Source organism: Pantherophis guttatus, chromosome 2 (genome assembly GCF_059756535.1).
Source record: "Pantherophis guttatus breed Tessera chromosome 2, ASM5975653v1, whole genome shotgun sequence".
NCBI classification, from domain to species: Eukaryota; Metazoa; Chordata; class Lepidosauria; order Squamata; family Colubridae; genus Pantherophis; species Pantherophis guttatus.
Window position 1 is genome coordinate 98,515,898 of NC_142064.1, and position 15,439 is coordinate 98,531,336.

The 15,439-nt window shown below is 36.6% G+C and overlaps 1 protein-coding gene across 1 annotated transcript in view; it reads left to right on the plus strand.

Annotated features, from left to right (window-relative positions):
• Positions 1-15,439, plus strand: part of ELP1 (elongator acetyltransferase complex subunit 1) — a 42,515-nt gene that overhangs the window by 1,510 nt on the left and 25,566 nt on the right. The window contains exons 2-14 of the mRNA XM_034410819.3: positions 68-237; positions 609-761; positions 2,501-2,582; positions 5,073-5,153; positions 6,132-6,217; positions 8,063-8,162; positions 8,545-8,635; positions 9,088-9,211; positions 9,473-9,566; positions 10,223-10,456; positions 11,633-11,800; positions 12,771-12,864; positions 13,657-13,827. Of these exons, the coding sequence (XP_034266710.2) occupies positions 88-237; positions 609-761; positions 2,501-2,582; positions 5,073-5,153; positions 6,132-6,217; positions 8,063-8,162; positions 8,545-8,635; positions 9,088-9,211; positions 9,473-9,566; positions 10,223-10,456; positions 11,633-11,800; positions 12,771-12,864; positions 13,657-13,827 (1,628 nt within the window). The 5' untranslated portion in view covers positions 68-87. The remainder of the gene's footprint in view (positions 1-67; positions 238-608; positions 762-2,500; positions 2,583-5,072; positions 5,154-6,131; positions 6,218-8,062; positions 8,163-8,544; positions 8,636-9,087; positions 9,212-9,472; positions 9,567-10,222; positions 10,457-11,632; positions 11,801-12,770; positions 12,865-13,656; positions 13,828-15,439) is intronic.

Consider the following 15,439-nt stretch of genomic DNA (forward strand, 5'->3'; position numbering starts at 1 on the left):
CTTTATACCTCATTATGGGGTCAGTAGGTCATCATTCAATGTGGAAACCATATCTCTTTTATTTCAGTGGCGTTTGTGGAGAAAAATATGAGAAACCTAAAATTATTGAGAGCACAAGAATGCCAGCCAGTCCGAGCTCTTGGAACTCCTCAAGGTTTCACTGTCCGCTCAGACAGAGGAACAGTGTTGATCAGCACCGAGTATGGGATTGTGGAACTGGATCCTGTTACACAGGAGGTGAGGGTTTATATGTTATCCAAAATACGGTTCTTGGGTTTGAAAAATTCTCTCACAAGCAGGGGCTGTAGAAGGAAAACTAGATGATATTGCTGCCCCTGAAACAGATGTAATGGAAATTTCTTTCTTCAAATGGATCGTTAAATTAAGGTTTTACTTTTTTTTTTTTGCTATACAGAGAGCCCTATCAGACTTTGAAAGAATTTGGGAATATCTGAGAATACAAAGAAAATTCCATTCTGTAAATATTTCTAAACTATAAACATGTCCTATTTATCAATCTTTCAAAAAGGTAACAATAATGATCCAACAATATATAGAACAAAGATGAAAGATTTCTCATGAGCCTTTTTCTTGTCTTTGTTTTAAAGATCATCAACGAAGTTACTTTGACAACTGAGGCTTTTCTGCCAGAAGATGGAAGCGGGTGTATTGTGGGCCTGGAAGATTTGTCAGATATAGAATCGGTCTGTGTGGCTACAGCAATTGGTGATGTTATATTGTGCAATCTAAACACTCACCAGGTATGGTAGAATGGCAAATATAACAGTGCCCAAATAATATATGAAATAGAATGCAAGAACATAATGCATAATACAAAATTACTTGCTTTAACATTGCTAGTCTCAATATAGCTGTTGCCCCTTTAAATAAATATATTGGCTTCTTGAATATAAGAATAAAACTAACTCTATAAAGGATGCAAATCATCATATGTACATATTTTCTGTGGCAGTGTTTACCCTTTGGAATGATCTTGCTCCTGAAATTCAAATGACCCTAACATTCTAACCATTCTGGAAAGCTAGGAAAACCTGGTTTTCCCCATACGTTGGGCCAGGGCATTAGATGAGCTCATTTTCTGGGGAATGGAATGTATGTTTATTTGATCTTGGCAATATGTTGTCTGTTATGTTAGTTATGGATGTAATTTCCTTGATTCTGATTCATAATGTTGCCAGGTTCTGTGCAGTAGCAGTTAAAATCCATCAGAAGATGACCTGTGCCATTCTTTTTAGATTCTTCTTAGATTTAAAAATATATATTTTAGCTTTTCATAATTAATATTTTTAGATTTTGATGTAATATTTTACTGTGATGTATCTTTTATGCCTTTTAATTTTTTTGTACCCCATCCTCCTTTTGCTGGCTTTTGACCATAATAAAGATTTGATTTGATTCAGTTGCTAAACAGGCCAGTCATTAAGCAAGGACGATCTGTAAAGACAGAGCTAGTACTCCTGGTCATGCATCTTGTCTATGCTGCTTTACGGGGCTAATATATAAACATATTACATTAAGATGTTGAGTTTACCCATATTGTGGGAAAATTATGTGTCATAACTTGCAACATTTTGGAAGAGCTAACACCTTCACTAACACCTCTTGTTAATAGTTTGTATCTTAAAATCCTTAAGAGGAGTGTATTAATTGATGAATTTTATGGTCTTTGTAAACAGTTAATATGCTTGACTGTAGTAAAGAAGAATTTACCTTCAAAATGTTGAGTCTAATTTCCACTGAGATTGTTTTTAAACAGTTAGCACTTTATTTTTTTTAAAAAAGAGCAAAGTTATGCTACATTGCAACACATGGGCTGGTGGCCACTATATGAGAGCAAAGAGTTAAGATTTTCTGTACAGTATCACTGCAGCCATAGTAATAAAGATCTACAGGTACTCCTCAACTTACAACAGTTCATTTAATGATTGTTTGAAGTTGCACTGAATCCCCCTCCCCCCCCACTTATGACCATGGCAGCATCCCCATGGTTACATGATCAAAATCCAGATTTCGGGCAACTGATATTTCTGATGGTTGCAGTGTCCCAGAGACATGTGACCACTTTTTGCAACCTTCTGCCAAGTAAAGTCAATGAAGCCAGATTCACTAAACACCTGTTACTAACTTAACAACTGCAGTGATTCACTTAATGACTGTGGCAAGAATGTCATAAAATGGGGCAAAACTCTTAACAAATGTCTTGCTTTGCAACATAAATTTTGGGCTCAATTATGGTTGCAAGTCGAGGGTCACCTGTCTTGACATTATGCTCCAACCTCATTTCTAGTTAAATATTATGGAGAGACCTTCTTATATGACTACAGAAATAGTATTGCAGGACTAGAACATGATCACTATCCATCTGTATTTGACTCTTAACTTGAAGATGATTGAAGTAAAACATGTAATTTGCTTGATTTATTGGTGTTGGTTGCTATTAAACAGATATAAACAGTATTAAAATCTTATTCTTTTGCAGCTGGAATGTGTTGGCAGTGTGGACAGTGGCCTGACCGCAATGAGCTGGAGTCCTGACCAAGAGCTTGTTCTTCTTGCTACAGGTACAAATAGAAAATGCAAAACATTCTCAACTTTATTTTCTGTCTATTGGATTCTGGCAGAGAATGGCTTATACATCTTATACAGGAGTGTCAAACTCACAGCCCGCGGGCTGGATGTGTTTCGTGCCCACCCCCTGTTTAGCGAAGGGGGAAAAAAATCCCAATATATCACGTGACGACGTGAGTTTGACACCCCTGGTTTACAAAATAGTGAACAGCTATTGATTTGCATTAACTATTCCTTGTTTGACAAAAGCATGGTGGGTTCATATGACGTGCATTAATATCATCTTTAACCACAACAGGCTACAAAGCAATAGGCAGGGCCAAGGGGCCAGATGGTAGATCTTCTTCTTGTGCCATATTCACCATTGGATGTTGGTGATCATGTTGGCGATCCTATTTTTATCAACAGCCACATGAAAAAGTGCTGCTGAGTTTTATCCAAACCAGTTCCTTAGATTTTGAAGCCATGATGTTCTTCTTCTGCCTGGACCTCGTTTATTTCAATTTTTCCCTGGAGGATTAAATGAAGTATGCCGTATTTTTCCGCGTGTTGTATCACATATCCAAAATATTTTAACTCGATTTTTAATGTTTTTTTTAAAAATAATATTTATTAAATTTCCAAAGATTAAAATACACAGTACAAAAAGAAACATAATACACAAAAAAAGCAAGAAACACACCCACACACCCACACACACCCACACACACAAAACAAAAAATATAAACAACCAAAAACAAACATCAAAATTTCAATACTAATAACAACTTTTCTGCATTGGTATCTCTAACCTATTTAACCTCTTTATACAAATTCTACTTCTAAATATCTCTATCTTAAACTTACATCTTTATTTAAATTATCTTGATTTCTATTTACAATCGATCTCATAACAAAAACATCTCTCCTTCATTTCCATAGATAACCTGTCCATCTCTGCACATTTGTATTTTTTTTTTATTATGATTTGATCTGGAGGGATGTCTTGTTGTTTCCAATTTTGTGCTATCACAATTCTACTTGCCGTTAGTATGTGTAATATGATATATTGTATACTTTTCTGCATTTTCCTTCCAGAATACCCAGGAGAAACAGTTCGAGCTTTCTTTCTATCTTCTGCCCTGTTATTTCATCCAGCCAATTTTTAATCTTGCCCCAAAATTTTCTAATTTTAGAACAGGTCCACCACATGTGGTAGAATGTCCCTTGTTTGTGTCCACCTCCAACAATTCAAAGACCTATTCAAGAACATCCTGGCCAATCTCGCTGATGGCAAATGCCATCGGTAGAACATTTTGAAAAGATTTTCTTTATAAGCAGCTGACATCGTTAGCTTTTGTAATTTCTCTCCCATAATCTATTCCATTGATCCAAATGAATATTATGTCCAAATTTTTTTGCCCAAAATCATTGTTCTTTCACGGTTTCCTCTTCCATTTTAAATTTCAACAAAAAATTATACATGTTTGTGATCATTTTTTTCCTAATAATATCTTATCAAGTTCCAATTGTTGTTTGTTCCTTATCTTTTTTATATTTTGTTTTAATCTGTAAGTATCGCCACCAGTCAGTTTTTATTCCTTGTTTTATTAGATCCTGACTTTAAATTTCCAATTTCATCTAATTGGTCCGAATATCTTACTATTTTATTTAAATCCAATACATTGGAATAGATTATGGCTTCCATCGTTGATATCCAAACTGGAACTTTTATATAATGATTTTTCTTTATAATATTCCAAATATTGATCAAAGCATTTCGCACTAGATGTCTCTGGAAGTATGTATGTGTCTTAATTTTCCCTTCCCAAAGGAACACATGCCAATTGGAGGTCATGGCCTTCCAAAATTAATAGTCTCTTATTTCTTAATTGGATCCAATCTTTTAACCAAATTATTGTAGCTGCCTGATAATATAATTCCCAATTGGGTAGGCCGAATCCTCCTTTGGTTCTGGAGTCCTGCAGAAGTTTATGTTTTATTCGGGCTTTTTTCCCCAGCCAAATGAATTTACTTATCATTCTGTTTAGATATTCAAAAAACGGTTTCCGTAGTCTAATTGGTATTGATTGAAAAAGATAAAATAATTTAGGTAATACATTCATCTTTATCACGGCTATTCTATCTATTAAGGATAACTGTAATTTGCCCCAAATATCTAAGTCTTTTTGAATTTGTTGTATTAATTTATCATAATTGTCTTCTTTTATTGTAGAACATTTCGAGATAGAAAGGGATAGGGCTTGAAACCATAGTGGCACCCACTTTTCCTCCTCTTTGATGTGGACTGCACTGGAGGGCTCCCTTTTTCTAGATGTCTATCAAGAAAAGATAATTTTTTAAGGAAGAGTTAATCTGAACTAAACCGGGATTGGGTTTGAGAATTAGAAGATGCCTCCTTCTATGGATCTACTGTACAAGATTATTCAACTGCACATAAACATTTTAATTTCAAAGTTCTTTATATATTCTTGTTGTGACAGGTGAGCAGACTCTGATTTTGATGACAAGAGACTTTGAACCAATTGCGGAAAGACAGATCCACCAGGATGATTTTGGAGAAGGTGAAGTGGTAGTGCAGATGCTAGAATCTTACAAAATACATTACTGCAGTTCTGGGAAGGGCTGGGTTACACAGAGAAATTGAATTGACTGAAACTAACTCCAGCTACTCTATCAATTATTATGGGTTGAAGTCAGGGGTGAAATGTAAAATTTGTTACTACCAGTTCTGTGGGCGTGGCTTGGTGGGGGGGGGTTAATGTGACTAGATGGGCATGGCCAACTTTTTTTTTTTTTAACTTTTCAAAGCATTTTTTTCTGCAACCTCTTCGGCCAAAGAGGTGGTTTAAAAAATGCTTTAAAAAGCCTCTGACGATCAGGCAACACAGCTGGGATCGTCAGAGGCTTTTCAAAGCATTTTTTAAACCACCTCTTTGGCCGAAGAGGTTGCAGAAAAAAATGCTTTGAAAAGCCTCTGACGATCCCAGCTGAGCTGCGCGATCATCAGAGGCTTTTTAAAAAAACTTTTAAAAGCATTTTTTTGGCGGAAGAGGTTATAGAAAAAATGCTTTTAAAAGTAAAAAAAAAAGCCTCTGATGATTGTGCAGCTTAGCTGGTCATGGGGGGGGGCAGGGATTTTTGCTACCGGTTCTCCGAACCACCCGCCGCCATCACTACTGGATCGGGCAATCTGGTCCAAACCGGGAGCATTTCACCCCTGGTTGAAGTCCAAGACCATGTGTTCATTGGTATCGGGGCAGTAAGTTTAAAGAGAGGAATGTTTTATAGTCACTTATTACATACATGTGACATTGCCATCAGTCTGGCTGGCAATCTACCAAGTATAAAAAAATTAACTTGCATATAGTGAATGTGGAGTGGACTTTTTAAACTTGTAAATTGTCTAGAGAATTTTTTTTTTTATTCGCTATGCAGTGGTCTCTGGAGAGTTAGAAGGAAACTAAAAAAGTTGGATGTAGGTTTTAGACAAATATATGAAAAGTTAATCTTCAAATACTCTTTATTTGGTTGATTCTTAGGCAAATTTATTACTGTTGGATGGGGTAAAAAAGAAACACAGTTTCATGGATCGGAAGGCAAGCAAGCTGCTCATAGCAAGCCAAAGGTACTATGTGTTTTATAATGCAAATACTGTAAATATTTAATTAATTACAATGATGCACAAGTATGTACCTTTACTGCAGACATGAATATTAAAATACATTCAGTAAATTAAAGAACTGGAATAGTGATTAGAGTTTGGAACTTGGATAGAAAACATCCAAATTTCTAATAACAATGAAGTTCACTGTGTGATCTTGACTCAGTGGCATAGCTGAATTTGCATTTAATTATGGTCCAGGATTTATTTATTTATTTATTTATTTATTTATTTATTTATTTATTTATTTATTTATTTATTTATTTATTTATTTGATTTTTATACCGCCCTTCTCCAGCGGGACTCAGGGCGGTGAACAGCCAAGGTAAAAACATAGCATACAAAAATTAAAACAGTTTAAAAGATATTAAATAATTTCGGCCCACAATTTAAAACAACCCAGTTAAAATTAATTTCAAATTAAAACCAAAGGATGGGATCAAGCCAGCCCGGCTAGATGAAATAAGTGAGTTTTAAGGGCCCGATGAAAAGTCCGGAGGTCCGGTATCATGCATATCTCTGGGGGTAGGTCGTTCCAGAGGGCGGGTGCCGCCACAGAGAAGGCTCTCCCCCTGGGGGTCACCAGCCGACATTTAATTTAATGTTAATACATAAACTTTTGCAAGTCCAAGTTAGTTCGTGTGCCTGTCTTTTATCCCATTTATTTGAATACAACCAGATGGAGATATCAAGTATGATTTAATTTCATTTTCCTTGATTCCTGCCTCTTTTGTTCAGATCAGGAATATAATAGTTACCAAATAAGCCAACAAATCATTTTAATGCGTTATTTAAATTGTGATTCCTGGTTTATACCTAATGTCAAGCCAAGAATTCAAGAAAGTAAAATTAAAGGCAATGACAGTTCTCCCAGCTTGTGGGAGAATAAAAAAACATAGATGCCTAAGGTGACACTTTAATGATTGTGCATATGGTGCTAAGTACCGTGTTAATATGGTTAAGATGTGCTAATATGGTATGTAAGATTATATGTGAATGGGTCCACATGTTAATCTTGCACTGCTACTTCACTGACTTGTGGGGATAAAAAAGAGTTTTATGAATCAACATTTAATTAATACTGTTCCTTCAAGAGCATCTAAGATCCCTGTGAGTAATTTGTGTGCTTAGATATAGAGGACATCACAAATGGTAGGGCTACCCTGCATCTTCCCTTAGAGCAGCAATGTCAAACTCAATTTCATTGAAAGCTGCATCAGGGCTGTAGTTGACCTTGAGGGCGGGGGCTGAGGTGGGTGTGGCCAGCTTGATGCCATTCCCCAAACGGCTGGCATGTTTCCTCTTCGCATTGGGTAGACCGGGCCGAAGCAACGTAGGTAGACGTTATATTTTCCAGGATGGCCCCGTGGGCTGGATCCGGCCCATGGGCCTTGAGTTTGACACCCCTGTCCTAGGGTGAAATTTTGCTAGATTTGAATTCCATGATCACTTATCTTACTGGGCTTACTGAATGTAATGAGAATGTAATGAGAATTTAGGGAAGACTGATAACGTCTTGAAGGAATATTTGGCTTGGGCTCTCTATTAGCTGAGCCTGCATGGTATTACTTAATAGAAATACAATTATATTAAAGGAGAACAACTAGGTGGTAATGGTCCTTTAGGAGCAAGTTACATATATCAAGTATTATCCTTTACAGGTGATGGGCACTGTTGCAAGTTTTAATAATTTTAAATTTTAAAACACCTAAAATCTAATGAAATCTTGTGATGTTTGCAAGATTTCAGTCAATGTGTTTAAAAATATCTATTTCCAAATTTTGCATCATTTCATATGATCTTTTTCAGGAAATATTGCCTGCTTTACCATGGGATGACCATAAACCTCGGATCAGTTGGAGAGGAGATGGACAATATGTAGCAGTGAGTGACATTTGCCCAGGAACAGGTTGGTACCATTTTAAAATAACAGCATGTTAATTCCTGTCAGCTTTTGGCTGAACAGGTGAAGGAAGGAAAATCTTAGTTTTAAAAAAAAAACCTTCCAAAGTCCCATGGTTGTATTCACATTTTGATGTAGCTTTCCCCAACTTGATATGGTTGATGTGCTGGATTTACTGCTTCCATGATACCTCACCACAGTGATAAGGAATTATGGGAATTCTATGAGTTGCAATGATTCTCTCTCTCTCTCTCTCTCTCTCTCTCTCTCTCTCTCTCTCTCTCTCTCTTTTTTTTTTTTTTCTCTCTCGCTCTCTCTTTCATCTGTTCATGGGTTCTTTTATTTCATCCTCTACCTTGGGAATTATGGGAATTCTGCAAACATTCAGGTGCCCGAAAAGTGAGAGTGTGGAGCCGGGAGCTTATTCTACAAAGTACCAGCGAGTCTGTCCCAGGACTAGGACAAGCACTGGCCTGGAAGTGAGTAAAGAAATACGGGGTGGTTCACGATGTGTATATTATTGGCTTTCTGTTTATAATTTCCTGCTGTTATTCATCAAGCTAATATTTTACTGAAATTAAATTCACCATTAATTTTGCATCTAGGGTGTAGGATTATGATCCCTCTAAATCATTCCTAATTCATTTTTAATGTATTTATTCAATTTACGTGGCCACCCATCTCAAAAATATGATTCTGGGTGGCTAACAGAATTTTAAAAAACATGAAAAAGATATCATAAAAAGCAATGAATAACAGATACGGGGCCCATGGTAAGACTACCAACATTGTCAACATTACCAAAATTGGGACTCAGCCACACATGATAACAGATATTTTCTAGAAAAATCTGTGAATATTTGAAAAAAAGTTGCTTGGAAACCTGTTCTAAAGTATTCTTTCAGTCCTTTCTTTTCTGGCTTTATTTCAGGCCCTCAGGAAGCTTGATTGCTTCTACACAGGATAAAGTGAACAAACATGATGTTGTGTTCATAGAACAAAATGGGCTCCTTCATGGCGAATTTACTCTTCCTTTCCAAAAAGGCCAAGTAAAGGTAGGATGTATTTTTTCTTAAGGCATGATTCAATTAACAATCATTGAATCTGCAGACTTTTTTCTCACTAGTGTATCTGATATTATTTCCATCAGTGGGAGGACATTTTTTAAACTGCATGTTGTCTACATGAACATGTTTGCAGATTACCAAGAGTAGAACTTTACTCAAGAAGATTTTAATCAAGTTGTTATGTAAGGCATGAAAAATTGTTGTTAAAAATGCTTTACACAGGTGATGATCCTATTTGCATTTCTGTAGGTAAACAAGCTGCTTTGGAATTCTGACTCTACAATATTGGCTGCCTGGGTGGAAGAACTGGAAAGCGACAGTAGTTCTCAAAGAAAGATGTATGGTAAGAACATTCAGTATTCGTTTCTTAATTTTACAGAATTATTCGACTTATCACAGTCCTACAGTCTTTGCCTACTTTATTTTGGTTTTCTGCATGGCTATTGTCAGCCATTTTTTTAATTTGGAGGATATAGTATCAAAACTGCAAATATATCATATATCTAAGATTACAGTGGAGAACATGTGTTTTTAACTCTTCTCAACAAGATAAAAGAGATATGAGAATTAAAGGGAATCAGTAACTGATTGATTATGAATATACGCTATCAAGTTGACATTGAATCTTGGTGATAGATAGATTAATAGTTTTCTCTAGAAGGGACTGTCACCAACCTGGTCCTTCAGGTTTTCTAACGGTGCTATAACTGAGTCCATCCAGCAATCAGCAACTGGCAACCCCTAAAATCAAGTCTGATCCACTTAGTGTTACTGCTATGCCTCTTACCTGAAACTTTGGACATTATAGATATAGAGGAAAAGGCAAGCATCCTATGTTGAGTAATTAAGTAGAACAAGTTTTTGTAGATCCCATCAGCTGGGAAGAGTCCATATTATAATCAGTTTTGGTACCATATCATCAATAAGATCCAGAACTTACATAATTAAAGTACTGCTACTAATCTTGTGTTCTATAACCATTTTGCTTTCTAATTGCAGTCCAGCTGTGGACAACAGGAAACCATCACTGGTACCTGAAACAAAGCCTGCATTTTGGCAGCCTGGAGGGCAGCCCACTTCTTGTATCCCTGGTGTGGGATCAGGAGATTCCCTATCGACTTCATGTCCTCTATGAACAGTGGCTTTATCTTCGCTATGATTGGCAGTGGAGTACTGATCACAGCACTAGTGGAGGGGCCAATGACTCGGCTAGTGTAGCAGTCATTGATGGAGGTACATTTCAAATTTCCCTTTAGTGCAACTACAAGAATTTCACAAGAATAATATGTATTTGACTTTAGGGAAGGGTTGGAGGCATCTTGCTGGCCAGTTTATAAAGGCGGGTGAACTAGGTACACTTGTGGGGATAATGTGATACCCACAAATAACTAATAGGAGAAAATGTAAGTAACTCAGGGTTGAGCTGTTAAGTCCTTGGTACCCTCTGAGCTTGGTTGTTTTCTTTCAGATGTTTCATTACTAGGCTTGGTTATACACTGCTCAAAAAAATAAAGGGAACACAAGCAGAAGACATCCGAGATCTGAATGAATGAAATAGCCTTATTAAATACTTTGTTCATTACATTCAGTAGTTTTGTGTTCCCTTTAGTTGTTTGAGCAGTGTATAAACTACTGTATGTAAAGAACAAAGTATTTAATAAGGCTATTTCATTCATTCAGATCTCGGATGTCTTCTGCTTGTGTTCCCTTTATTTTTTTGAGCAGTATATTATCAGTGGGGAGAAGAGTCAAGATTTGCTGGCTGTTATATATGCTAACTTGAGCCTGCCAATCTTGGGGGAATGGGAGGGCTCGTCCTTGATCGCTTCTTGATTGGGACATTATTTTTTCCTGATGCTGATTCCTGCTGACATGGGTGTTGATTTCTGAAGCGGTTGTGTCCTAGTCTACATTTATTTCCTTCCTAGGCTTTGATTGTATCTTTTCAATGGCAAATTTATAAATCATGGTGAATTTTACATACAGTAGCTTTCAAAAGATACAACCAAAACATTTCGGTTGCATTATCTAGGCAACTTTTGTTATGATGTTGTTTCAACCTGGTCATGTGCTATGGCAGGTCTTATGAGAAGAGAGGGCAATGATTTGCTAAACACTTTGCTTTGTATCATTCAAAGACTGCCCAAAACCATGTATGCTGCTATTAAGACTTTGTTGTGTCTGAACTGCTTGATTTAATGCAAGCCAGCAAGTGCAGATATTGCCTAATCATATTTGAATTATATCTGAATATTAGTACACATACATATACATTCAGATGTGTATAGATATATATGTACACATATACTGTACATATACATGTACTGTACATACACGCATACATCCACACACATATATACACCCCTCTGATACTTAAATGAACTTTTTTCCCTTTTCATTTTTTGAAAGATAAGGTTCTATGGACAGCCTTTCTTCATGCTGTGGTTCCCCCACCACTTTGTACATATCAGCTCCAGCTCTCCTCTGCTGTCAATCAAGTTGCTTTCTCTACAAAGTCTCAAAGTGGGGATCTTGCTGTTCTGGATGCTGAGAACAAGTTATCCATTTATAGACTGGGTAGGTAATCTGAATCTTTGACCAACCTTGTCTGGGCTTGGAAGCTAAGTATGGTCACCATTGGTTAATGTTTGGATGGGGGTCCATCAGAGAATTCCAAGGTTGTAAGCTGGACTGGGAAATCAGAGAAACGTCAGGAAAAGGCAACTGGATACCACTTCAATATTATTTCCCAGAAAATGGCATGGAAATATTCACATCCACCAGATAATTTGTAGGTGTCTTTGTTTTGATTTTTGTTCATAGCAATATGGCTTCAGTTCTGTATGTTGGCTGGAACAGTGGATTGCCTCAGATCCCACTACCTTTTGTAACTGTTATATGTCTGTATTTGGGAGAGAATCCCAGTTTTTCTAATGCAACCTTTTTTCAAATGAGGCATAGTAGTAAATCTGACTTATAAAAAGTATGGGAATTGATAGTTTCATTAAGACCTCCTCGGTCAATGTAACTGAACAATTCAACACAGGATATTGTGTGTAAAAATACAGAAAATCTCAGTGTCACCATTTTACACAAAATAATGTAGAAGGAAAGAGTGGTACATGTTTCTTCCTTCTTACATAACAGTGACTAGATGGTTCCCTGTTGTATAAATTTCCCTCTATAATTAGTCCTTCAAGTCACAGCTGAGGTGCAGCCAGTTCTCTTAGAGCAATCATGGAAGAAGGAAGGGACTCGAAGATGCCTGGAAGAGAGAAGACCTATGGTAGCTTGTCTCTCTTCTCATCGCAGCTTCCATTGTTCAGGAAATGTTTGATATAGAAGAATCATAGGTCATATTTGTTTGGAAATTATAGAACACTTCTGTTAGAAAATAGATTGAACTTATTTTTGGATGTGTCCATGCAAAATGGCCACCTGATGTTTTATTCGCTGAGCTATAACTTTAAAGAATAATATTGTGGCAATAAAGATTAAAAGCTGTGTGTGATTTAACTTAATGATAAACCTTATTGCTTTTTGACAGATAATCATCCAGAAATGGACTCTACAGTTAAGATGGGTGCAGTTGATGGAAAAAGATTTACAGCTGCAGTTCCTCGGCTGGAAACATCATACAGGTATTAGATGTTACACTTGACTCTGGAAAGCACTAATTGGAGTCATTGGTTAGAGACGGAATGGTTCTATAGGACCCTCAATTTCCAGGATGGTTCTTTCTTTCATTTTCTAAATTGGATTCTCCAGTTGCCGTTTGGGAAGTGTACATAGAAATTAACACATAATCCATAGTAAGATATAATTAGTAGAGTTCACTCTTTCTGTCTCTCGTCAACAAAGGTAGGGTGTAAATTGAATAAATAAGAGTTGATCCATATTGGCTGCGGTTATCAGGACTCTTATTTTGAAACTTCTAGTTGGGAAGAATGCCGTAAAATGTATGAAGTAGCTTTCAGGTCTGTTTCTCATAGGCAATTCTTCCTAGATTTTGTAACACAGCTTTTTCCAATTGCTTCACTCTCCAAATGTGTGGCTTCACTTCATAGAATTGCCAAGAATTAGATCACATATCTGGAGAATGCCAAGTTTGGAGAAGACTTGCTAGTCAACATATTAAATAAGTGAATGATTTAATAGCACTGCAGTTGAATTGACATGAGAATAGATGGCATAAATTTCCTATGAAGTCATTCATTGATGGTGACAGTGAATATACACATGTAAATTTACCTTTGACTAAATTATAATAACTACCATCGAATACATGTGTCATGAACACTATTATAGAGTCATTGATATTTGGGTGAGTCCATATTTTCTGCTGATTTGCCTAGATATATTTTAGAAAATTGTGTAATTTAGCATTAATCACTCATCTAAATGTTTTTGTCTTTGTGGGGCAATTATTATAGAATTGACCTGTGTGATGACAAAAGAGGAAGAAATCCATTGTGGCTTCGCTTTCTTACTTGGCTGCAAGATGACTTATTCTTAGCTGCTAGCCAGGGCTGCCTCCCAATGCACACAGTTATTCATCATCTGAAGATGTGCTCCTCAGGACAAGAAGGCTATGCCAATATCTGGTACTGGAGAGGGTTTTATGTTTATTGCATTAATGAAAATCAAACTATTTTGTGTGGTTCTGGAATGAAAGACTACTTTCCTCCTGAATGCTTTTTTTAAAAAACTGGTTAGTTGAACTAACATAGAAGCTTTGGCAGCATGAATGCTGGTGATGGAGACAATGGCAATCTTCAATGTTTATTTTTTCTCTTATAGCTTGCTGACGTATTTCTAAAGCATTAAACAATATTGTAGTGGAACAGTCCTTTAAGGTGCATGATTGGTTGTGCTTGAAAACATTGTAAATGGCAATTACATGAACCCAGGATATTGCAGCTGTCCTAAAATACATGCCAATTGTTAAACACTCACATTTTGATCATGTGACTGTAACTGTGGAGATGCTGTGATGGTTATAAGTGCAAGTAAAGTTGAAAGTCACTTTTTCCAGTCATGTTGTAACTTCAAACAGTCACTAAATGAATGTTGTAAGTTGAGGACTATGCAAATTGGCCTTTTTATGGGTAACTTTGTAATACATTTTTTTCATGTGCAGTCATATTATAAATTATGTCAATAAGACCCATGGGGCTCAATGGAGCATCCATGAAGGCAAATATCAGTGCTATCCTGTATATGTAAACTGGTAGTCAGCTTTTGCTTCGGTCAAAGAAAAACTTTGGTACACTTTGGAAACCCTTATAAACCATTTCCAAGTTGACAAAAGTTGCTCCAATGTAATAAAAGCTATTGTCATTCTGTGCTGATTTTGAGTCTCTCAAGGAAGCATAAGAACAGTTAACCTATCTCAAATGCCCTTCAATTTTGCTCTCCTGTCATTGCTATTATGGTTGTGCATCACTTTAGATTCAAAGGACAAAATGTGAATTTAGAGTATGGGGTTTGCATGTAGTACCCATCAAGAACACCTTGAACTAAACTTTCTTTGCCAGGATTGTGTGGCAACCGAAAGGACAGCTGTCGAAAAGATGCAGCTCCTTGAATGAGTTTCTAGTAGATGTTGCATCTAGCCCATGTATACCAAGAATTGTATTTTGCCCTTTTGATTTTAAATTTGTACAACCCAAATTTATATTAATATTTTTGAGGTACTCATTATGATTTTGTTATAGTGAGTTTTTATTGCCCACATTTGTACTTTACCTTTCTCTTCCAAAACTCAGGGCAGCTCATCCCTTTTATCCTGGAAAACAAGTTAGACTGATAACTAGTAACTTGCCCAATGTGAAATTTACAGCTACACTGAAAGACCAGAAATCAGAATCCTTATGGTTCAATATTCTGTACTATGTGTAGCCTAGTTACTCCAGACCTAAATACCCAGGAATCTTCATACAGCTGATATAAATTAGCAATGAGCAATAATAGTAATTATTAATATTGTAGTATTGTAATATTGCCTTGGTAGTACAGTGGTCTAAGGCACCCTGTTATTAAGCTGGTTATTAAGACCAGCTGCCTGCAATTACTGCAGGTTCGAATCTCGCCAAGGCTCAAGGTTGCCTCAGCCTTCCATCCTTTCTAAGGTAGGTAAATTGAGGACCCAGTTGTGGGGGCAATAAGCTGACTTTGTATAAATATACAAAAGGATGAAGGCTATTGCTGAGCACA